Raw genomic sequence first — 25541 nt, 5'->3', positions numbered from 1 at the left:
ACGAGGCTGGTGATGGAGTGTGGGAGGCCCGGTGTGAACAGAGCGGACAGATTCAGATTTAATAGGTGATTGACATCTTTGGTGAAATTAAACAAGCAGAAAATCTTTAAAAAAAAAAAAACAATCAAAAAAAAAAAAAAAGCAGAGAGTGCAGAAGTTGGCGGGGCCCTCCAATGAATATTTCGTTATGAAAGCCCCAAGGTCTTTAAATGATGATCTCTCAGCCTAGAGGAGGAGTAGACTGAAACTTGGACGGATGTAGGAAGTCTCTGGGGAACCAACTGGCTCCTGGACGGAGGTGGGACCAAGTCTTGGACGGAAGGCACATCTCGACAGAATTAGAACTAGTGTTGGAGGAGCGGAGCATCAAGCAGGAGATGGATCTGGAAAAGTACAGGTTAGGCCTTGATTTCAGGCTGCCGCAGAGCAAGTCTGGACAGATGGTGTCCTCCTGGTTGTAGAGACCAGAGTGGAGTTCATACAAGTGTCTATCCTTCATAACATTCCCACCATAGTGCTGGTAATCAGAAGTATGACTTGATTGGTTGGGAATTCGAGGCTTCGGGAAAGGCACGTGGCTCAGAGATTTGCTCCTCCACCAAGGTTAAAAATGAGAACATATCTGCAGGGGGGCAGTAATGGAATCACGGACCCTTCTCATGGTTCAGGATGTAGTAATCATGTACATACATGAGAATTGCGATCGGCTGCCCAATAATCAGGGAGATCCATACGGCCGCATTCCCATAATTCCCTCTGAGAAATCGTCCCACAAACCAGGCCAGAGGAATCTGCAGGAAGCAAAAAAAATATATAAAATAATTACACAAATAAGAATTGTACAAACCTTTGACAACGCAATCCCCGAGAAGGAGAAAAGCCACCAATAATAATCCAACAGACATGTGACATCACAACCCCTGAAGAAGAGGCGAAAACCCCAATAAGAATCATACAAACCTGTGACATCACAACTGCTGAGGGAGGAGAAAACCTACCAATAATAACTATACAAATATGTGACATCACAATCGTTGAAGAGAACAATCCAAAAAGAATCATACAATCCTGTGACACAACCCCTGAGAAGGAGAAAACCCACCAATAAGAATCATACAAACCAATAAAAAAAAAAAAAAAAAACAACCCCTGAGGAGAAGACACCAATAGGAATACTACAAACTTGGGACATCACAACCCCCAAGGAAGACAAAATCCATCTCTACAAACCTCTGAAATGAGAACCATCTAGATCAGGGATATGCAATTAGCGGAAACCTCCAGCTGTTGCAGAACTACAAGTCCCATGAGGCATAGCAAGACTGACAGCCACAAGCATGATACCCAGAGGCAGAGGCCTGATGGGACTTGTAGTTTTGCAGGAGGTCCGCTAATTGCACATTCCTGATCTAGACTAACATCATAACCACTGAGGAGGAGAGAAAAACAAAACAGAAAAACAAAAAAAAAAAAACTAAAAAGAATCATATAAACATGTGAAGCACAACCCACAAGGCGAAAACTCGACAAGAATACTACAAACTTGGGACATCACAAACCCAGGAGGAGAAAACCCACCAATAAAAGCTATGAAATCTGTGACATCACAGTCTTTGCGGAGGAGAAAAATCGAATAAAAAGACGCATTCAAACCTGTGACATCACAACCCCTGAGGAGGACAAAACCTACCAACAACAACTATACAAATCTGACATCACAATCTTTGAGAAAGTGAAAAATCCACCAAAAATAATCTTACAAACTTGGGACATCACAACAACTGAGGAGGAGAAAACCCACAATAAAAACCTCTCAAATCTAAACTTTAGCATCACAACCCCTGAGGAGGAGAAAACCCACCAATAAGCATACAAACACGTGGCAACACAACCTCTGAAGAAGTGAAAACCCAACACAAATTATACAAACCTGGAGCATCACGGCCCCTGAGGAGAAAACCTACCAATAAGAATCATGGAAGCCCATGAAGCACAACAGCCAAGGAGAAAACTCATCAATTAAAATACAACAAACTTGGGACATCACAACACCTGAGGAAAACAAAAACCCACCAATAAGAATCAAACACAAAACCCTGAGGTGAAAACTCACCAATAAAAATACTACTAACTTCATCATAACCACTGAGAGCCGGTTCACACAGGGGCCACCTGGGATCCGACTTCAAGTCGCATGGTTGAGAAAATCAATGGAAGTGAATGGAGCCGCCTTCATGCACACCACTGAAGTCGCTCCGACTTCAGAAAAGATTCCTGTACGACTTCAATCCAACTGGTACCCATTGATTTCAATGGAAGACGCCTCCAAGTCGAATTCCCTGTCTTAACAAGCAACTTTCCGGGAAGTAAAAATCGTTTTATAGGCAAACCCCTCCCCCCCCCCCCCCCCCCCCCCACAGAGCTGATTATTATGTGATTGGCCACTGGCAAAGTCCCCTGTCCTGGAGGCAACTTCAAGTCGCGTTGTAAGTTGCCCCAAGTCGCGCTGTAATTCAAGTTCATACTCAAGTCGTGTCCAAGTTGTCTCCCAAAGTCACGCTGGAAGTTACGTTTGTTGCCCCTGTGTGAACCGGCTCTTAGGAGGAGAAAACAAAAACTACCAATAAGAATCATATAAACATGTGATATAACAACCCCTCATGAGGAGAAACAACCCATCAATCAGAATCATACAATCCTCCAATATCACAACCCCCAAGGAGGAGAAAACCCACAAATAAGAACCATCCAAACTGCAACATCATAACCCCAGAGGCATAGAAATACCCAACAAAAATAAATATACAATTCTGTGACATCACAATCTTTGGGGAAGAGAAAAATCCAACAAAAGAATTATACAAACTTGTGACATCACAACCCCTAAAGGTAGAGGAAACCCACCAATACAAACCACACAAGAACCATCCAAACTGTAACATCACAACCCCAGAGGCGTAGAAAACCCATCGGTAAGAATCATACAAACCTGTGAAGCACACCCCCGAGGAGAAAACCCAACAAGAATACAAAACTTGGCACATCACAACCCCCGAGGAGGAAAAAAACCCCAACAAGAATACAAAACTTGGCACACCACAACCCCCGAGGAGAAAATCCAACAAGAATACAAAACTTGGCACATCACAACCCCAGAGGAGGAAAAAAAACCCAACAAGAATACAAAACTTGGCACATCACAACCCCCGAGGAGGAAAAAACCCAACAAGAATACAAAACTTGGCACATCACAACCCCCGAGGAGGAAAAAACCCAACAAGAATACAAAACTTGGCACATCACAACCCCCGAGGAGGAAAAAAACCCCAACAAGAATACAAAACTTGGCACATCACAACCCCCGAGGAGGAAAAAACCCAACAAGAATACAAAACTTGGCACATCACAACCCCCGAGGAGGAAAAAACCCAACAAGAATACAAAACTTGGCACATCACAACCCCCAAGGAGAAAACCCAACAAGAATACAAAACTTGGCACATCACAACCCCCGAGGAGGAAAAAAAACCCAACAAGAATACAAAACTTGGCACATCACAACCCCCGAGGAGAAAATCCAACAAGAATACAAAACTTGGCACATCACAACCCCCGAGGAGGAAAAAAACCAACAAGAATACAAAACTTGGCACATCACAACCCCCGAGGAGGAAAAAACCCATCTACACAAACCTCCCAAATAAGAATCATCTAATCTTTAGCATCACAACCCCCGAGGAAGAGAAAACCTACCGATAAGAACCAAACAAACATCAATACAACAAACCTCTGATATCAGAACCCACCAAAAAGGACCAATCAAAACAAACCACACAAATAAACATTCAAACTGTAAAATCACAACCTCGGAGGAGGAAGAAAACCCACCAACAACTATACAAATCTGTGACATCACAATCTGCCTGAAAAAGAATTATACAAACCTGTGAAATCACAACCCCTGAGGAGGAGAAAAACCCACCAATAAGAATCATACATACCTGTGACATCATCCCCATGAAGGCCCAGAGCCGAAACATCTTCAGAGGAACGCTGACCAGATACTGCAGAGAGAAGACACAGTGATGTCACCCTTATCATCTCCTTTCACATTTACAAGGGCCCCGGACATTACTAAACATGGCCACTGTGCCAATGCCACATTTTTGGAAAGTTTTTCTGCCACTGCGTCAACAATGTTCAATGAAAACGGAGAAATTAGGATTTCTGAAAGATTTTTTTTGTCAGAACCTAAAATCCCTGTAAACACGTCAGACTTGGTCCTAGATGCTGCTATTCCCCTGATTTCATTTCACTGTTACTAGGCTTCACGTCCCTGAACATTGTGCTCACCCACCTCTGTGCTCCCTATTCTGTGTTCACTAAGTGTACTCTCCGGGGGCATGTGGGTTGGCCAGGTTTAGCCCAGAAGGCAAGTTCCTAGCAGTAAACAAACAAATCAGGAGGTGCATAGAAGGAGGTTTTGCTGCCTAATACAGGTAACAGCAGACATTTTATTGTAGATATGCATAGAGATAGGTCACTGCACACCCAGCAAAGCCATTAGTAAACCGGTGAATGCAGACTTAGCCAGCTTCATCAAACGGCAAGCAGCCAACGCATTTCACCCCGCCCATGGAGCTTAATCATGGGGGTGAAACGCATTGAAGCGTGGCTTTAGATGAAGCTGGCTGAGGTTACTTTCACCTGTTTACTAATAGCTTTGCTAGGTGTGTGGTGAACTTTCTCTATGCATATCCACAGTATGTGAGAAGTTAGACGGACTCCTGCCCAGCCAGTACCCATCGCAGGAAGCATCGGATGGACTTCCCGGAGCTTGAGCAGAGACCTTACATGTTAGGAGGTTACAGACATCTTATGGTGCCTTCTAGAAGCGAGGGCTTTTAGCTTCAAGTATTTAAAATGGCTGAAAGGTCCACTTTAGGATACAGATTGTCATATTCCTTTCTTTAGAGCCCCATCTCCCACCTCCAATATTTAACTGCTGGCAGCAGCACATACAATCATATTGGCCACAAACTAATATGGTCAACCACAGATATTTCTTGGGTTCCTTTTCGTAAATGATAAAAATTGGGTTGGAAATGTTTGAAAAATTCCATTTTGGATGGAATGGTTTTAAATGATTTCCTCCCCACATCCACCAATGGAAATGACCGTGGTTGAAAATCCACTGAATTCCACAAACCTGTCCGATGTACAGCCGGAACATCCCCCACAATCCTACTTTCCTGGGAGGGGCCACAACTCCTGATATAGGGTCAGTACTTCTCACACTCACCTCATGGAAGAAAGCAGAGCCGAAGAAGACAGCAGTCTGAGCGGCCCACTTGGAGACCCCGCGCCTCATCATTGGCTTGTAGAAATGCCTGAGACACAAAAACAGTCATTGTTCCAGTGACTCCCGGTTCAGTTATCACCACCCCCGCCCTCAACAGCCTGCTTTATATTCCCATATCTTTCACAATAATCCCAGCTGCACCACCTCCATCTCCACACAACCCAATGAGCGAGTGTTCAACAGCTAAGAGGCAGCTGAAATCCCCCCCTCTTTACTCTTATTCTTCATCTGCCCCCTTCACCTGTCCCTAGTCCTTCATGTACCCATCTATTTTACCCATTCCCTGCCCCTGCCCCTTACCTGCCTTCTCCTTCACCCGTACCTTACCTTCACCGCCCCTTTGCATTCACTTGTACCTCTCCTTGACCCATCCCATCCTCCTTCACTTGTATCCCTCTTTCACCCATCCGTTCTCCTTCATTTACTTGTCCTGTCATTCTCCTCCCTCCTCCTTCACTGTCCCTTCGCATTCACTTGTAACTCTCCTTCACCCATCCTACTCCTTCACCCATAACCCTCGCATCCACTTGTCCCTCTCCTTCGTCCGTTCTTCTCCCATACCTCTCCATTATCCACCTTTCTCCTTCACCCGCCTGTCCGTTTTGCTCCACCCATCCCATCTCCTTCACTAATCCCCCAGAGATCCCTCTTACCTGCTGCACCATTTGTGTACTGGGATGTTCCAGTTTTGCCAGAGGTAGGTCACCGTCTCAGAGTTCCTGGGAAGGAGAAAGACACATAGAATGGAGGTGAACTTACCAAACAATGTCATGGCCAATAAGTAAGCGAATCAGCTGAACCTCACTCCCCAACTCACCACCAATCCCTGTAGAATTCCCGGTCTCCAAAACGCATCAACTCCGCCACAAAGTTCATGGAAGAGTGGAAGAACCAGTAGAAGAAGATGAGCCAGATAAGGTGATTGGGGACCTAAAAAGAAATCAGGAGAAGAATGAACCGCGAGTAATCCATATCCTGCCAGAGGAAGAGATCAAAACTGAGCACAGAAATTATGGAGAAAAGAGACCAGGAGCCTCCAGCTCAGGTTCACATTTGGCGGAAAGCCAATAAAATTATTGGACCAACAGATAACAAATGGTCTTGACACTTCTGGGTACAGGCACCCCAATAAATCCTAAAACCCACAACTTGGCCTCTTAACATTTCTGTTCACTGCTGCTAAACAGGTTCTTGTCAAAGTGTGGAGGTCGTCCTCCTGAAGATCTCATAGCTAAACCATGGTTCCTCTTGTCGGAATAAAATGACTTAGACCCCTGGTTGCTGGTCCTATCGTACACCAAGTTCCTACATCATTAAAATTAGGGCCAGAGTATTCTGGGCCCACAGAACAAGTCCAGAACCAACTACTAGATCTACAATGACCATGAGACCAACTACTAGATCTACAATGACCATGAAGCCAACTACTACTAGATCTACCATGACACCAACAACTTTTAGATCTACCAAGACCATGACACCAACTACTACTAGATTTACCATGAGACCCACAACTACAACTACTACTAGATCTACCATGACCACGAGACCAAAAACTACTAGAGCTACCATGAGACCAACTACTACTAGATATACCATGAGATCAATTACTACTAGATATACCGTGACCATGAGACCAGCTACTACTAGATCTACCGTGACCATGAGACTAGCTACTACTAGATCTACCATGATCATGAGACCAACTACTACTCAATCTGCCCGCCCCCCAAGAAAGATTGATAAATATTGGTTGATGTCAGAATTTACCTCTGTAGAACAATCTTTTTAGGGATACTGGGCACATGAACACACTGAGCCCCTTATTTACAACTACTCACCCGGAACGGCTTCATGGAGTTTTGGATTGTTGGGACCATCCACTGAAAAACAAAGATAGAAATGATCTTGGTATCCAAGACAAGAAGCCATCACCCTGTTAAACAACCCTCCCTATCTGAAGGGCAAGAAGATTAATGGCACGATCCAACCTTCATAGTGGTCAGTAGGGATGAGCTTCGTGTTCGACGTATGTTCGACTCGAACATTGGCTGTTCGTCCGTTCGGCGAAGTCCGAACATTTTGGTCCGTTCGCGCCAAATTCGTGTGGCGCTCACGGCCCACAATGCACTGCGATGGCGCAGTGCATTGCTGGCTCATGATTGGCTAAGCATGCACTGTGACCCCGCATGCTTGGCCAATCGCAGCGCCAGCAGCGAGGAGAGCCATGATTGGCCACAGGCATGATGCCTGTGGCCAATCATAGCTCAGGCTGTGTAGTGCACGCCCCACACTATATAAGGCCGCCAGCGCGGCGGCCTTGTGTAGTGTGTTGGCGTCTGAAGCAGTGGGTGTTCTGTGTACCTTCAACACAGTACACACCGATTGTTTTCGGCCAATTTTCGATCTTGCTGTTGTGTAGTGGTTGTTGTCTGCGTGCCCTGACCGCAGTATACACCGCTATATTCACCTCACCTATATAGCTAGTGATCTATCTTTTATAATAGAGCTTGCAGTCAGTAGTGTTAGGAGATAGTGCGTGCTGTCTGCATGCTCTGTACCCAGTACATACCGCTATATCCACCTACATAGCTCTTCTCTATTTGAGACCACTTGCCATCTGCAGGAGTTATTGGAAGTTGTGTGTGCCTCCAGCACAGCACAGTATACATCTGTATATACCCCTTTATCTCTGGTGTTCTATAATAAAGGCATCTGCAGGAGTTAGTGGGTGTTGTGTGCCTCTAGCACAATATACACTACCCAACTGCTTTTTTACCCAACTCCCTTCAGGCCATTACCATGTCTGGAAGGCCAGCAAGGAGAGGCAGACAGGCGCGAGCCGATAAAAGAGGGCAAGCAGGCTCTGTGTCTAGAGACAACAGGGCTGGTCGTGGACGCGGTGCATTGTCATCAGCACGTGGCCATGGGACACGCTTGTCCTTCTTTTCGGCAGCTGGACATGTTGAACCGCAACATGCCAACGACTTGGTAGAGTGGATGACCAAGCCCTCTTCATCCTCCTCATCCTCTCTCACCCAGTCTCAGGGTACTAGCAAAGCAGCTGCCAACGCATCGTCTTCCCTCCTCTCAATGTCATCATCAGTGACTCCTTCCCTAGACCCACCACGTCCTCCTGAGGAGTCTCCTGAACTCTTTGAGCACAGTGTTGGGTACATGCTCCAGGAGGATGCCCAGTGTTTTGTGGGCTCTGATGATGACACTCAGCTAGAGGAAGGCAGTAGCGTGAGCACAGACAGAGGGGATGCTCAAGAAGGACAGCAATCTGGCAGTCATGTTCCACAAGCTGCAGCATACTGCCAGGTTTGCTACAGCGATGAAGAGGGAGGGGATGATGAGGGCACTGACTCCACGTGGGTGCCTGGAAGGAGGGAGGAGGAGGAGGAGGAGGCACATGTCCAACGAGGCAGGATGCCCTCCGGGGGCCAGCTTAGGGGCAGCACACCAACTGAATCACACCGCAGAGCTCCGCCTGTGCAGAGCGCTGCCTCTGCGCGTTATTCTAAAAGTTCTTTGGTGTGGGCCTTTTTTGAGACGAGTGCATCAGATCGCACCGCTGCTATTTGCAACATATGTCTCAAGCGTATCTCACGTGGCCAAAACATCAGCCGCTTGGGCACCACATGCTTGACCAGACATATGTTGACCTGCCATGCAGCTCGTTGGCAAGCGTACCTCAAAGACCCACACCAAAGAACAAAGCGGACCTCTCCTTGCTCCTCATCAGCTGGCATCTCCAACCCCACTAGACCTTCAGTCCTCTCTGAAACCTGCTCTGAGAGGAATAAAGGTGTAGAATTAGGTGTGTCACAGCCAAGTGCTTCCGGGAACTCTGCTAGCGGTACACCCACGTCCGATTATAGCAGGCAAATGTCCCTGCCCTAACTGCTGGACCGGCGGAAGAAGTTCACTCCCAGCCATCCACATGCCCAGCGGTTGAATGCTAGCTTGGCTAAATTGCTAGCACTTCAACTGCTGCCTTTTCAGTTGGTAGACTCGGCCCCCTTCCGTGAGTTTGTACAAAGTGCGGTTCCTCAGTGGCAGGTCCCCAAACGCCACTTTTTCTCACGGAAAGCGATTCCGGCTCTCTACCGGCATGTGGAAGGCAATGTCCTTGCCTCGCTGGACAGGGCGGTCAGCGGTAAGGTGCATATTACCGCTGACTCATGGTCCAGCAGGCATGGACAGGGACGTTACCTGTCTTTCACGGCCCATTGGGTCACTCTTCTGGCAGCTGGGAAGGATGCAGGACAAGGTGCAGTAGTGTTGGAGGTTGTTCCGCCACCACGCCTCCAAAATGCTACTATTGGTTGTGACACACCTCTCTCCTCCACCCCCTCCTCTTCTTCTATCTCCATGGCCTCTTCCAGTGCTCTGTCCTCAGAACCAGCGGTGCTTCGTAGGCGTTCCAGGGGTAACGCAAGTACGCAGGCAAAACGATGCCATGCCGTGCTTGCGCTGGTTTGTTTGGGGGACAGGAGCCACACTGGGGCGGATGTTTTGTCAGCTCTGCAGGGGCAGGCCGAGAGGTGGTTGACGCCACGCCAGCTTAAGCCAGGAATGGTGGTTTGTGACAATGGCACCAACCTCCTCTCCGCCCTCCGACAGGGACAACTGACCCATGTGCCCTGTGTAGCTCACGTCCTTAACCTGGTGGTGCAGCGGTTCTTGGGCAGGTACCCGGGCTTACAGGATGTCCTGAAGCAGGCCAGGAAAGTCTGTGTGCATTTCCGCCGATCATTTAATGCCTGTGCTCGGCTGGCTGAGCTCCAAAAGGAGTTGAACCTGCCCAAGAACCGCCTTATATGTGACATGCCCACCAGATGGAACTCAACATTGGCCATGCTGCAGCGGCTGCACACGCAGCAGAGGGCCATCAATGAGTACCTGTGCGACTACGGCACCAGGACAGGGTCAGGGGAGCTCGGTTTTTTCTCACCACGCCAGTGGGGCATGATCAGGGATGCATGCACTGTCCTGTCACCGTTTGAGGAGGCCACAAGGATGGTGAGCAGTGACAGTGCATGCATCAGTGACACTGTACCTCTTGTCCACCTCTTGGAGCATACGCTGCGTGGAATAATGGACAGGGCACTTGAGGCAGAACAGAGGCAGGAAGAGGAGGACTTCCTTGCCTCTCAAGGCCCCCTTTATCCAGACAGTGTTCCTGCTGTGCCACCCATCACACAGGAAGAGGATGAGGAGGAGGAAGAGGATGATTGTGTCAGCATGGAGGTGGAGGCTGGCACTCAGCATCAGCAGCAGCAGCAGCAGTCTTGTAGGGATGATTTACAGTCCCAAGAAACACGTGGACTTGTACGTGGCTGGGAGGAGGTAGCTGCGGATCATGTTGTCCTTAGTGACCCAGAGGACTCCGGACCGAATGCCTCAGCTAACCTACGCTGCATGGCCTCCCTGATCCTGCGGAAGGATCCTCGTATTCTTCGGATCAAGGAGAGGGACCATTACTGGCTGGCCACTCTCCTTGATCCACGGTAGAATGGTAAGGTTGCCGACCTTATCTTGCAATCGCAGAGGGAGCAGAGGATGAGACATCTTCGGGAGGCCTTGCAGAAAGGTCTGTGCAATGCGTTCCCAGAGACTGGGAGGTTACAAACTCCTGGTCCTGGACAACATGTTGCTGAGGCATCGGTCAGAAGGAGCGGTGGAGAAGGTGGCCGTCTGACTGATGCTTTCAGACAATTTTTTAGTCCGCAGCCCCAAGGTATGATCGGTTCCAGCACCCATCGCCAGCATCTGAGTTACATGGTGCAGGAATACCTAGGGGCAAGGTCAGACTTGGATACCTTTCCCACCTGAAAATCCTCTGGCTTACTGGGTCTTGAGGATGGATCACTGGCCAGAGCTTGCACAGTATGCAATTGAGCTACTGGCCTGTCCTGCATCCAGCGTTCTTTCGGAACGCACCTTCAGTGCTGCTGGTGGCTTTGTTACCGATCACAGGGTGCGCCTGTCCACCGAATCAGTTGATCGACTGACCTTCAAGATGAATCAGTCTTGGATCACCCACAGCTACCAAGCACCTGAAGCTGATGTAACAGAATAATTTTTTTTGAAATATCACATCCCTTCAAGACTGCCTATGCTGATGCTGAGTGACTGTCCTGTTATGTTGATTGTCTATCCTCTTCCTCCTCCGCTGAGATGTTGGAAGAACATTTCTGGTTCTGGGTGATGCTATCAGCCCAATTTTTCTGCCCCTGTTAAACAGGGGCGTTTAAGTAACATTTTTGATGCAATGCTTTGCAGCAGGGCTAATTCCTGCAATCAAACAAGAGTATATGGGAGAGGTTGCAGTGTGGTGGCACCAGCACCAGTGCCTAAGGCCCAATTTTTCTGCCTCTGTTTAACAGGGGCGTTTAAGTACAATTTCTGATGCAATGCTTTGCAGCAGGGCTAATTCCTGCAATAAAAGTAGAGTATATGGGAGAGGTTGCAGTGTGGTGGCACCAGCACCAGTGCCTAAGGCCCAATTTTTCTGCCCCTGTTTAACAGGGGCGTTTAATTACAATTTTTGATGCAATGCTTTGCAGCAGGGCTAATTCCTGCAATAAAACTAGAGTATATGGCAGAGGTTCCAGTGTGGTGGCACCAGCACCAGTGCCTAAGGCCAAATTTTTCTGCCCCTGTTTAACAGGGACATGTAATTACAATTCTTGATATAATATTTCACAGGAGGGCCCCTTCCTGTGCCCACCCAGAGTAACGGTGAGGACTTATAGTGTTGTGGCACCAGCACCACAACCACCAAAGGTCAATTTTTCTACCACTGTTCAACAATGTCATGTAATTACAATTCTTGATATAATCGTTCACAGCAGGGCGCTCCAGCGCCCACCAAGAGTCACTTTGAGGGCTTACAATGTTGTGGCAAAACCAACACCTTGTTCCGCCATTTCTGCAGCGCATATAGGGTAGGCCCCTACTTTCAAACATCCAATTTACAAACATCTCCTACTTGCAAACGGAGGGAGACAACAGCAAGTGAGATGAAAAAAGATGGACGACAAAACAAATTATACAGGGGTGATAACCCTTCCCTATGTTTTCCAAAAAGCTTAAAAATCGTTTTTTTGACTGGAGCTACACTTTAAAAATGTACCAGTTGAAAATTACAAACAGATTCAACTTAACACAACAAACCTACACAGTCCCTGTCTTGTTTGCACCGCCTGTATACTGCTGTTCTGAGTATATAGGGCCTGGGGGCCACACGCATTTCCTTTTTTTAATATGGGTACAGGGTTCCCCTTAATATGCGTACAAGACCCAAATAGGCTGGTAATGGGCAGGGAGGGCTACCCATGCCATTTTTCTCAATGATTTTCAACCATATTGCAGGAACCAGATATAACATTAAAACCGCAAGCAGTTTTAAATGGTGTTATTTCCGTTTAATGTCATTTTGTGCAGGGACTGTTCTAAACACGGGAAACACGTGGCACTTCACAAGCATACTACAGACACCCCCCAGGCACCATATTTAAAGGAATATTTCACTTTTTTTTTCACTTTAATCATCATTAAAATCAGTGCTCCCGCCAAAACGGCCATTTTTAAAAACATTTTAGGCATTGACCCATGTCCCCTGGGGCAGGAGCCAGGTCCCCAAACCCTTTTTAGGACAGTATCTTGCATATTAGCCGTTAAAATTAGCACTTTTAATTTCGAACGTTCGAGTCCCATAGACTTCAATGGGGTTCTAAAGTTCGTTCGAATTTGGGGTCCGTTCGAAAGTTCTGGTGCGAACCGAACCGGGGGGTGTTCAGCTCATCCCTACCGACCGTGTGTACAAGGGCTTAGACATGTGTGACTCGTTTTGCTACGAACCGAAATTTGGACAACATTTTTGCTATTTGGAGATTCGGATGTATCCGAATTTCTGAATTACAATTGTAAAAAAATTTAAACAAATCCAAAATAAATCTAACAAAATGAATTATCTGAATTTGAAAATGAATTTGAAACATATTGCAATAAATACAGTAAGGTATAAAGGTGAACTGAGATTATGAATCCTACTAAAGCTGGATAAACACTATACAATTTTCTGTAGATTTGTGCCTTTAGATTTCTTAGACCCCATACACACTATTAGATTTTCTGCAGATTTTTGTCTTCAAATTTACCAAAACCATGTCGTGGAAGGGCCTGCCTGATTGCATACAAATTGAAACTCTTAAGGTTTGACCTCATATTATATGGTTTTGGTAAATCTGAAGACAAAAAGTGTGTGTAAGTGTGTGTGTGTGTGTGTGTGTGTGTGTGTGTGTGTGTGTGTGTGTGTGTGTGTGTGGCCTTAGACTGCTTGATAGAAGAGAACAGAATAAAACTGAAAAAAATAGTAGTAGAATAGAAGATAAAGGAATAGAACAGAATAGAAAATAAAATAATGGATCAAAATAGAATATAAAGGAAAAGAATAGAACAGAAAATAAAAAGAATAGAATAGAAAAAGAACAGAATAAAATAAAACGAATTTAGCTGTCTTCCGAAATTCAAATAGATTTGAAAATAACAAATATATAAAATGAATTCAAATAGATCAAACTAATTCTGAAAATTAATCATTCTAAATGAATATGACAAAATGAAATTATTAACAATGAATGAATCCTAAACAAAATAAATGTTTCCGTCGTGCACATCTCTAGTGTCTGTGCAGTCAAGTGTCCCAAAAGACATTGATGGGACTGCCAGCATGGGGATGCACGGAACACTTGTGCTTCCCCCTGCTGGCAAAACAAGGTCCTGCATGGGGCACGCAAGTACTCGCCCCATATTAATGGGGTCTAATATAGACCAATTACTGATGCTCTCTTTCCTTGGTCAGGGTAGCAGTGTAGTGGGTGAATCTGCTGGGCTCCGCTCTGCTCAGGCTATGTGGAGCACAATAACAATGTTACTGCTACTTTTACAAGGTAATATCTGGGTTTTCAGATATTTAGTGCACACAAAGTGGATTTATATCCTTTGTAACTATTGAGTTATACAGTATATTTAATAAAAAGCTTTGGTGCCTGAAGTTCAGCTTTGAACTAACCCTTTTGCTTTTTCCTGCATGGATCCAAATTCAAACAGAGAAAAAAATGGATCTAGAAAGAAGAAGGGGAAGAATACTGACACAGCGACAACAATACTAACAACCTAAAGTAACAGGACATAGTTTATATGGCTGAAAAACACACAAGTCCATCTAGTTCAACCCAGACATGTGACATCATTATGTCTCTCTGAAGAAATGATTCCCTTATTCAGAACATGCAGAAGTTTCCATGTTCGTATGGACCTGCTGATGCCGAACCAGATTTGATTTACTGCTGTAGCATTTTTCACAAACGGGACAAGAATACGGGTGGACATCAGTGTGAATAATTCGATGTGTGGCTAGCTGGGCTCTTTCACTAAAACATTCCCCGCACTCCGCACATGAATACGGCTTCTCCCCCGTATGTGCCCTCTGATGCGTGAAAAAGTGGCTTCTCTGGTTGAAACATTTTCCGCACTCTGTACAGGAATACGGCTTGACGCCCGTATGAGTTCTCTCATGTACGATAACATAGGCCTTCTCTGTAAAACGTTTCCCACACTCCGAACAAGAATACGGCTTCTCCCCGGTGTGAGTCCTTTGATGTTTGGTAAGATGGGTTTTCTGAGTAAAACATTTCCCGCACTCTAGACATGGATACGGCTTCTCACCCGTGTGAGTTCTCTGGTGTTCAACGAGGCTGGCTCTCCAGGCAAAAAGCCTCCCGCATTCGGAACATGAAAACGGCTTCTCCCCGGAGTGGATTCGATGATGTGTCATGAGATTCCTTTTCCTGTCAAAGCATTTCCCACATTCGGAACATGAATATGGCTTTTCCCCTGTATGCTTCTTCTGATGTTGAATAACACTGGCTCTCCGGGTAAAAGATTTCCCACACATTGTGCATAGGAACCTTTTACCCACTCTACAAGCTGTATGATCGGTGGCAGGAGGGGAGAGACCGAGCAAATTCCCTATTTGGGGAGATGGATTCAAGGAACAGTTGGCACTTGGAAGCACCGAATTAAGATCTGGAGTAATGTTTTCTGAAGAATCTGATGTGATATCTTTTTCTTCCATTTCTCCATCTGTGGAAACAATGGAACATTTTTATAGCTTATTCTCATTGTGTTGGCCTTCTGCAATGTAAGAAGTAAACTGGCCAGTAACAAGTATATGGTCACTAAATATTGGTCATACAGAACCTGTTTTCATTGCATACCTTATTTTTGATCCAGCGATGACATCACAGTGGCTAAGTGTCGGTATAGAAAGTGTAGGATGCCGCTCACCCAGCCCGATACATGTAGGTGTATATGACGGCCTCAGTTAACGCTGCACCACAGCCCACGCTCACTGACACGTTTCGTCCCACCGTCATATTGGTGGGAGACAATTGCAGGACTAGAGCATTTATGCATCATCAGCCGTGGCAGAAGAAAGATAAACACACGTACGTGATTAACATAAGGAGGTGGGTGGGGCAAAATGCATCAGAGGGCATGGCCTGTGGAGTTGCATTAGCTGAAGCCGTCACATACACCTACATGTATCAGGCTGGGGGAGCAGCATCTTACACCTTCAATACCTACACTTCTGGATGAGTGAAATCTGATGCCAGCACCCCTTTTCCTGAGTTCCAATGGGGAAACACACACCTCGGGCTTGGAGCATACAAGGTTATGAAGGTCACAGTGGAAGGAAGCACTTCTGCCTGACAGCACTAGGATCATCGATTTGAATCCCAATCATGGCACTACCTGCCTGGAGTTTGCATGTTCTCTTTGTGCCTGGGTGGGTTTCCTCTGGGTACTCCAGTTTCCTCCCACACTCCAAAGGCTTGCTGGTAGGTTAATTGGCTCCTGTCTAAATTGGCCCTAGCATGTGTATGTATGAATGTAAATTAGGGACCTTAGATTGTAAGCTCCTTGAGGACAGGGACTAATGTAAATGTTCAATATTTATGTAAAATCATCAGTGCTATATAAATACATCTAATGAAAAAAAAAAAAAAATCACTGGATCTCTATAGCTCTCTATGCAATACAAGTATGTCATGGCTGCTGGGAGGGGCTGATAGGGTGCTGTGCATAGCGTCCTAAAAACATCACATCACCCTGCTTCTATACTCTTTTTGTAAGCCTTCACCCCCAATGCAAGAAGTGGGCTGACTCTTGGGAGGAGTTATGTACATTTCAAAATGCCTTGATAGGCAGATACCAGTCTGGAGGAGTGGGAGATTCTAGGTAGACTGTATGTAGATGGCCCGTGGGGCGCACACAAGGCACGTTCACGAGAGGATACCATATGACCTCCACCCGGGACATTGAATCTCCTGCCTGACCATCATTTATCTATAGGCCAGGTGGGAACTGGTAAATAACTGCTTTAAGGATGAAGAGGGACTTACTGACCATCATGTTACACAGTTCAAAAACTTGAGAACGTTATCTGCATTTATTGTTTATTAGTTACTCACCTTTGCTGATCTCGGGAAGGACTTCCTGTTCTTCAATCTTAATCTGTATTACTTCCACATCTTCTTCATCTTTGACTTCTGTCTGAGGACATGCGGTGTCTGTGAATAGAAATGAGAGTGAAGCTCCCTATACTGAGATGTATGAGAGACCCCAGATCGTGTGTGTGGTAACCCCCAGCTCAGCTCAGGCCCCAGTCAGTAGTGACCCTCAGCTCTGCTGATTCTCTGGTTTTCTGATCTATCTGGTATGGGTCAGCTATGTATGCTTTCTATACTTAAGTGAAGTTTTTCCCTTTTTTTAATTATATTGGAGAGTCGAATAGAGGCTGATGGCTCCTGACTCCCCCACTGGGCACATACTGTCTCCCCATTACTGTCTACTAACAGAGGAGGGAGGAGAAGAAGAGATTGTTGTAGCGACTGAACAAGGAGACTCTTCCCTGGATTAAAGCCTAGTACACATTATCAGAAAATCGGATGAAAATATCCATATGCGGAGCAATTGTTTGATGTTCTGTTCATTAGTGTACTGCTTTTGAGAGCCAATGTCGACTGTTTACATTAGGGGTCAGCAACCCGTCAATCAAGGGCAGGTGATGGGTAGATCATGTCCCTTCCTTGCCAATCCCCAGAACCTGGACAGGAGCAGTGGTGGCATTTACTGGTGCCAATCCCCTTTCCTACTGTAGCCGCCCAAAGTCACCTCTCCTCCCCTCCCTCTCGTCATCTTTACGCAGCTGCAGAAGGAAAGGGGATCAGTTCCAGTAAATTCTGCAACCCCTCCTATCCAGATTACTCTTCCTTTTGCTGCCCGATCCACCCTGTGTGTTCTCCTCTTCTGCTGGCTGCTGTGGGGGATCTTTTCAGGATGGAGAGCAGGGTAGAGGCCAGTAAATATGTCATTTATCTGATGCTTCCTTTTCCGAATGAACACAGTGAGTAATCGGCAAAATCACTCACTGTGTTCATTCATAACTGAAGCATAGTAAACTTTGTAATGTTATAGTTTATAAATGAACAGGAAGCTCTGTAGAGAGCTATTTCTAATAATGGGCTAGTATGCACTGCAATGAGTTTTGTTTAAATTAGTACAGTACAGAATCAAATGAGAAAGACTGCGCATGTTTGAAAATAATTTACGACCTGGAAGAAGATGACAACAAAAATAAATAGTTTTCGGTATTGTTTTAGTATTTTTAAAATAACGAAATATTATTATTAATATTATTATCGTTACCATGATAAATCTCCTTCTTTTTTATGGGATACAAATGGCTATATAATTTGATTTTACTGTATTTATCGGTGTATAACACGCACAGGCATATAACACGCACCTTCAATTTAAGAGAGAAGTTTAAGAAAAAACACTTTGAAGCAAAATAATGGCCAGTGCCCATCTACAGCCTCAATGCAGCCTGATTAGTGCCAATCTGCAGCCTCAATGCAGCCTGATTAGTGCCAATCTGCAGCCTCAATGCAGCCTGATTAGTGCCAATCTGCAGCCTCAATGCAGCCTGATTAGTGCCCATCTGCAGCTTCAATGCAGCCTGATTAGTGCCCATCTGCAGCTTCAATGCAGCCTGATTAGTGCCCATCTGCAGCCCCAATGCAGCCTGATTAGTGCCCATCTGCAGCCTCAATGCAGCCTGATTAGTGCCCATCTGCAGCCTCAATGCAGCCTGATTCAATGCAGCCTGATCGGTGCCCATCTGCATCCTGATCAATGCCCATCTGAAGCCTCACCATCTCTCATCAATGCAGTGCAGGAAATCAGGTGCTTGTCCCCCTCCTTCCCTCTTCGAGGTACACTATCGGCGTATAACACGCACCTGTGATTTGCCCCCTATTTTTAGGGGGAAAAGGTGCGTGTTATACGCCGATAAATACGGTAATTTATTTGCAAATAAAGGGTCACATGCAGATTACATCACTTCTGATTCTACGCAGGAATTTTCATACTAATAATAGCATTCTCGCTTTCAGCATGGTTCAAGTAAAAATTGGACTATCGTTTGTCTGATTTTCTAATGATGTGTACTAGGCTTTAGTGTTTCTCACACACCTGTGCTGATCTCTGGAGGAATTTCCTCCTCCTTACATGGCTCATCACCTCTCACATATGTCTCATCCTCTTCCTCTGTACCATCTGTTATATAATCTGTCTGGTCTGCATTCAGCATCACCTAAACAAGAGTAAGAATAATACGTTAAAGTCTTATCCTAATAGCAATTTTGATTCTATAGTGATCACAAAATCATCAAATTCTGCAGATAGTGCATTGCTTATCATCATCCCTGTTCTGCGAGATAAAGGGGCTGATTTACAAACTGTTTGCGCCATGAGTTACGGCGCACGCTGATGCCCAATGGCTGTTTTCGTATTCACAAATCATTTTGTCCTGTAACAAGCGCAATTCCCCATTTACTATTAACATTCCGATGCACGGGAAGCGGCGATCTGTGCACTATAGACCTGGCGCATGCATTATTCAACTCAGAATTAAAAGGTGGAAGTGCCAATATTATGGGGGTGATGTGAGGAAGTATAGTTATAACTGTCCAAGTAACATATATGCCCAAAATAGAATGGAAAAGTAACTTTCTCTGAACAAGCCCACTGCGACTGCAAATACACTTGGAACTGCGCAAGGTCAATTTATGCACTGCGCATGCTCAAGCGGCATTTGCGCACATTCAAGTGCTTTGGTTCACTGCGCCGGCAAAATCTTAGTAAGAGTCAAGCCACGTAGATGCATTTGCATAAGTTGAACAGGCACACCTCTCAACTTAACTTTTTTTTTTCTTTGAGCTGGTTCACTTTTATGGGTTTTTTTAAGGCTATTTGCACACAGGGCATTAAGAGGAAAAAAAAATGCGTGGGGTCCCCTGGAATTCCATACCAGGCCCTTCAGGTCTGGTATGGATACTAAAGGGAACCCCACGCCAAAAAAAAAAAATGCTATCGAAGTCCCCCTCAAAATCTATACCAGACCCTTCAGGTCTAGCATGGATTTTAAGGGGAACCCTGCGTCAAAAAAGAAAAAAAATGTGGGGTGGGGGTCCTCCTCAAAATCCATACCAGACCCTTATCCTAGCACGCAACCTGGTAGGCCGCAGGAAAAGAGGGGGGGGCCAGAGAGCGCCCTCCCCCCTCCTGAACCGTACCAGGCCACATGTTGCCCCAAGTCATGTTGTAAGTCACTCCAAAATCGCGCTGTGATTCATATCAAGTCATGTTCAAGTTGCCTCCCAAAGTCACACTAGAAGTCCTGTTGCCTCTGTGTGAATGGACTGTTAATGATACTGCGTGCGCTATTATCAATGGCATATTATTATCACGTGCGCCAGCATATTATCTGTTGTGCTTATGCGTGCGCCGGTTCATACGCTCAATTAATAAATTTATCTGGCGCACAAATTAAGGTATGAACCGGCGCAGCGCATTCATCTTAGTAAATTACCCCCAAAGAGTAAAGGTGATCTGTCAGATCTGGGGGGAAACCAACTCACACAATAAAGATGGCTGTGCCAAAAGCACAGTAGTTCAAATAGAATTATTTGCTTTTTATTTATACCTGGTCTTCCTTAGGGATCTCCTGATGTTCCTGCGTGGAGTCCCATGAATACAGAGGATGGGAACGGGAACGTCTCTCTAGTGAGTTCCCATTACTTGATCTATCTGTAGGAAACACACACACACTGACTGAATATATTGTTTCTATGTCTTTATGTCAGAGGTGATGTGCAGAGGGGCAATGTTTCAAGTAATAATCACTCTTGCCTTGAAATGCTGAGGCCTGGAGTCCCACCATGGACACTTCCTGCATAAAATTTGTATGCTTTTCCCATCTTGGTGCACATTTCCTCCAAGCAGTCTGGTTTCCTCCTACAATCCAAAAACAAGCGAATAGGTTATTGGCATCCATACTGATCTGATTGTTTCTATGTCTTTATATCAGAGGATGTGTGTATCTAGGTGGATCCTCAATACTCTTTTCACCTTTAGAAGAAATGAAAGTCTCCTCTTACCCGGTGATGGGAGGGGCTGTTGGTTCTCCATCATAGAATCCCTGTGTCCTTCTATATACTCCCACTCTGTCATGGAGAAATGCACAGTGTCCTCCTGACACCTTATAGGAACCTGACACACACAATGATACCGTCACCATCCAGACACATCCCTTGTCTGTTACTGGATAATGTCCCAGAATTCCCAGCACCACTCACCTCTCCCATCAGCAGCTCAATGATCTCTCTGATGACTTCTTCAATCCTCTTTTTTTTCTTTTTCAAGAAGTGTGATAAAGGCTCTATAATGGGGCTTTGGGGATTCAGCAAGCTGGGTGTGAACAAGCCATCAGATAACTTGAATGCTATATAATTCTACATTTCAAATAAAAGACATCAATTTATATCACCAACCGAGGCTAGATAAAACATTCTCAGTGAATTAAAATGAATAACTTTACAAATAGTTTCCTCTCTCTATTAAAGTGGTTGTAAACCCTTACAAACCACTTTGATCTACAGGTAAGCCTAGATTAAGGCTTACCTCTAGGTCCAAGAAATATCTCCTAAACCTACACGGTTTAGGAGATATTTGCCAAAAGACAGGCGCGTGGGCGCACTGAGCGCGCCGCTGTCAGCAGCGATATGCCACTAGTGGCAGCTCCCATGCGCATGCGCGGGAGTGACGTCATCGTGGCTCTGTTGAATGACAGCGCCGGAGCAGCAAGACCCACCAAGAAGCTGGAGGCTCTGTACACAAGGGGACAGCGGTGACTTCGCTGGCTCCTGTGTCAGGTAAGTGACACATAATGGGCTACTATGCGATGCATAGTAGTCCATTATGCTTTACCTTTGCAGGGAATCAAAGAAGAAGTAAACCCATCAGGGTTTACTTCCTCTTTAAGGTGTGTTTTCTTACTAAGCAGTTAGAGTAACCAAGCTATAAAAATGTTATATCACAAATAGAACCAAAATAGGGTCCTGAGGAAGAGAAAGAAAATAGTGTATTGTAGCATGAAGTTACAAGAATGAATTCCCTCTTCAATCAGGTCTGTGTTTTATTAATAGAGATAAGAGTGATGTCATGTGACCTCCCTTGAGCATCCTTGGATCAGTAGGCCCTGAAATTCACTTGGGCCTATCCCTTCAGTTGCGTCACCTCGGGCCAGACACAGGATGCATTGTTCCGCACCCCAAGCCAGGAGGTCCAGGGAGCTGGGTCCGGAGGACCACCAGAACCAAACGGCAGAAACTAATCTCCCGCCAACATGGCGTCGGTACCTTAAATACCACCCCTCAGAATGCACAGCAGGAAAACACTCCCACTGGGCTGGTTCCAAGAAATAAGTGGCATTCAATGCGTCCAACTAGACTGTGTTCTTACTCTTGCCGGCGGTGACAGCGAAGGAGAACCCAGTGCAACCCAGCTGGACTGGTACTGAAACCAGAAATTTAGAGAAATAATCCGGAAGCCCAACTGTGGCTTCAGGCAACTTAACTTTACAAAAACAATAGTGCCTGCTCGTCAGGAGCCAGCGCTACATTAATATAGATAAGAATGATGTCATGTGACCTCTCAGAATCCTCCTCACCTCTCCAGTCAGGTCTGTGTTTTATTAATAGAGAAAAGAGTGATGTCATGTGACCTCCCAAAATCCTCCTCACCTCTCCAGTAAGCAGGCAGATGATCTCCAAGGTGAGTTTTAATACCCTCTCAGTCAGGCCACATTCCTTTTCCATTCTTGGTCAGGTGATCTATTTGGTCTTTAAAAATCACCTGTAATATAAAAGAAAAAACATGTGAATAAAAAAAAAAATGCAACAGCGCAAGGAGTAGTGAGGAATTCATGAAATGCAAGGGTAACAGAGATAGTGGAGGGAGGTTTGGGCACAAAAAAACACTAGATCCCAGAGAGGTATGGACACAAAAATACGAGATTCTAAAGAGATAGAAACACAAAAGCACCAGGTTCCAGGGAAATAAAGCCACAAGAATACCAGATTCCAGAGAGCAATTAGGACAAGAACACCAGACTCCAGACAGGTATGGGCACAAAAACACCAGACTCCAGAAAGGCATGGGCACAAAAACACCAGATTCCAGAAAGGCATGGGCACAAGAACACTAGATCCCAAAGACGCATAAGTAGAGAATGACCAGATTCCAGAGAGGTATGGGCACAACATTATCAGATTCCAGAGGTATTAGCACAAAAAACACCATGTTCCAGAGAGATATGAAACCACAAAATACCAGATTCCAGAGAAATATGGGCACAAGAATACAAGCTTTCAGAGAGGTATGGGCACAAAAACACCAGATTCAACTGCGGCACAAAAACACCACAGTCAAAAGAAATATGGGTACAAAAAACACCAGATTCTAGTGAGGAATGGGCCACCTGATTCTAGAGAGGGATGGGTCACCAGAGTCTAGAGCGGTATGGGACACCAGATTCCAGAGAGGTATGGGCCACCAGATATTGGAGAGGTATGGGATGGGCCACCAGTATCTGGAGAGGTATAGGCCACCATATTCTAGAGAGGTATGGGCCACCAGATTCTAGAGAGGTATGGGCCAGCGGATTCTAGAGAGGTATGGGCCACCGGATTCTAGAGAGGTATGGGCCACCGGATTCTAGAGAGGTATGGGCCACCAGATTCTAGAGAGGTATGGGCCACCAGATTCTAGAGAGGTATGGGCCACCGGATTCTAGAGAGGTATGGGCCACCGGATTCTAGAGAGGTATGGGCCACCAGATTCTAGAGAGAGGTGGGCCACCGGATTCTAGAGAGAGGTGGGCCACCGGATTCTAGAGAGAGGTGGGCCACCAGATTCTAGAGAGGTATGGGCCACCAGATTCTAGAGAGAGGTGGGCCACCGGATTCTAGAGAAGTATGGACCACCATATTATAGAGAGAGGTGGCCTACCAGATTCTAGAGAAGTATGGACCACCAGATTCTAGAGAGATGGACCACCAGATTCTAGAGAGCTTTGTGCACAAAAACAATAAATAGCAGAAACATATATGCACACAAAATTCTAGCGTTCAGTAAAATAAAGGCAGAATAAAAAAATAAAATAAAAATCTGCATTTCAGCATATACAAAGGGATCCATCTCTATAAACCACACCTCTTAAAGGGCTAGTTCACCTTTTAAAAAAAACTGCCCTCTGGAAGTAATGGGTGTCTATAGATAAAAATAAACTGTGTAGCTTTGGCCAAAATTAAATATAGCCATCTCTATAGATGTAGGCCATTTGCTGAAGCCTGGCGTGAAAAATTTCAGAGATGACATCATCCCTTCCTGCTTTATTGCTAGGATGTTAAGACACTCCCAACGGATTCAATCCCCCTCGCATATGCTCTCCCTCCCCTGTTGCAGTAACTCTGAGGTCAGAGATTTTGAGTCGGAGGAAACAGTAGACCACACATGTAAAAGGATTTGAAGACTTGCTCCTGTGGTGGTGGGTATGAACGGTAATTGCTGGCAGTGTATTAGCAACATGGCAGGATGGCATGTCCTCAGGAAGTTTTTCAGCCAGGCTTCAGGAGGTAAATAAAAGGCCTATACCTATAGCAAGGGCCTTAAGAAACTTTAGTCAAAGCTGCAGTTTGTTATTATTTACAGGTTCCTCTTACCCGCATGTGCAGTTTTTTGGTAAATATGAATTAACCCTGTCAGAAGAATCTCATATTTTTACATCTGACAGCATGTAAATGCACCATTGTTGCCCCCTGTATGCAGCATACAAGACATGTGACCTGACTCACATAGTCACATGACCACCTTCCCTCATCCAGTGCTCAGAAAGTGCTGGATCCACCTTGTCTATTTCAGTCATTCCATAATAAGAAGACATTATTACCTCCTCTTTAGTAGACACACTCTGCAACCTCATCTGGAAGCTTTTGCCCTTACTGGGCCTCCACTCCAATCCCCTCCTTTGGGCTACAATAAAATGGCCTCTAGGTTCAACCAGAGAACAACTGCTAGAGGTAATTTATTTCTACTTTTAGTTACTGAGTAACAGCAGGAGATAGCTCTACATCTTATTTACTCAATATTCGTTTTATTTTGCTGAAATTATTAGCGAGCAGGACAGATACATGAAAGACTTGACGCTCTACAACAAAATGGCTGCTGCTCTCCTATAATGAGGACATTTTTATTTTACTATACGAAAAGAGGGAGGGGTTACTGTCCACGCGAGATTGAATGGCTCTCTGTCACTGTCCGACCTCAAGTATTTTGTCCTCTCACTTGGCTTGATGTTTCCATGGTAATCAGGAAGCAGTTCTGCAGCCGTGGAACGCAAACACCGGAAGTAGGGAAGGAAGTTACACTCCCTAGATAATAATCATAACCTTTAGTTCATGTTATTATATTACATCTTATATATTATTAATTACAATATTAAATATTATTATATTACACCCTGCAAACATGGCTGCACCTCCTTCTCTTAATCCCATCACTCCTACAACCACATCCTCACACTACTCGCTGACTCTGCAGTTAGGCTGCTTTATTGTGCGTTTTTCTGAACATTTGTATGCCTGTTTTTGCGCATGTTTTGCTAGTTTTTCAGTGTGTGAGCTTCAGATATGTTTGT

The 25541-nt window shown here is 45.3% G+C and overlaps 2 protein-coding genes across 5 annotated transcripts; both read right to left on the bottom strand.

Annotated features, from left to right (window-relative positions):
• Window positions 1–13: 13 nt before the first annotated feature.
• On the bottom strand, window positions 14–14589 carry LOC143957060 (diacylglycerol O-acyltransferase 1-like). 2 transcript variants are annotated; one of them, XM_077467198.1, is made up of 7 exons: window positions 14448–14589; window positions 7204–7245; window positions 6180–6292; window positions 6016–6081; window positions 5303–5390; window positions 4002–4064; window positions 14–791 (listed from the first exon to the last, which is right to left on the bottom strand). In XM_077467198.1, exons 2-7 carry the CDS (start codon window positions 7240–7242, stop codon window positions 645–647), a joined length of 516 nt encoding a protein of 171 aa, XP_077323324.1. In that variant the 5' UTR covers window positions 7243–7245; window positions 14448–14589; the 3' UTR covers window positions 14–644. The 2 variants fall into 2 exon arrangements, with proteins under 2 accessions (XP_077323324.1, XP_077323325.1); XM_077467199.1 differs by lacking the exon at window positions 14448–14589 and having other exon boundaries at window positions 7204–7376.
• LOC143957054 (uncharacterized) lies at window positions 12774–24866 on the bottom strand. 3 transcript variants are annotated; one of them, XM_077467189.1, is made up of 9 exons: window positions 24795–24866; window positions 22588–22699; window positions 21142–21297; window positions 20944–21055; window positions 20696–20800; window positions 20490–20593; window positions 18977–19097; window positions 16912–17010; window positions 12774–15520 (listed from the first exon to the last, which is right to left on the bottom strand). In XM_077467189.1, the coding sequence occupies exons 2-9, from the start codon at window positions 22660–22662 to the stop codon at window positions 14655–14657; spliced, it is 1638 nt and encodes a 545-aa protein (XP_077323315.1). In that variant the 5' UTR covers window positions 22663–22699; window positions 24795–24866; the 3' UTR covers window positions 12774–14654. The 3 variants fall into 3 exon arrangements, with proteins under 3 accessions (XP_077323315.1, XP_077323317.1, XP_077323318.1); XM_077467191.1 differs by having other exon boundaries at window positions 19025–19097; XM_077467192.1 differs by having other exon boundaries at window positions 21142–21253; window positions 24795–24820.
• Window positions 24867–25541: the final 675 nt, after the last annotated feature.

The sequence above is a fragment of the Lithobates pipiens genome, unplaced genomic scaffold, assembly GCF_037356315.1.
Source record: "Lithobates pipiens isolate NorthernLeopardFrog02 unplaced genomic scaffold, aLitPip1_a1.2 Scaffold_51, whole genome shotgun sequence".
NCBI lineage: Eukaryota > Metazoa > Chordata > Amphibia > Anura > Ranidae > Lithobates > Lithobates pipiens.
The sequence above is the reverse complement of the archived record's forward strand: the minus strand, read 5'-3'. Positions and strand labels throughout refer to the sequence as shown.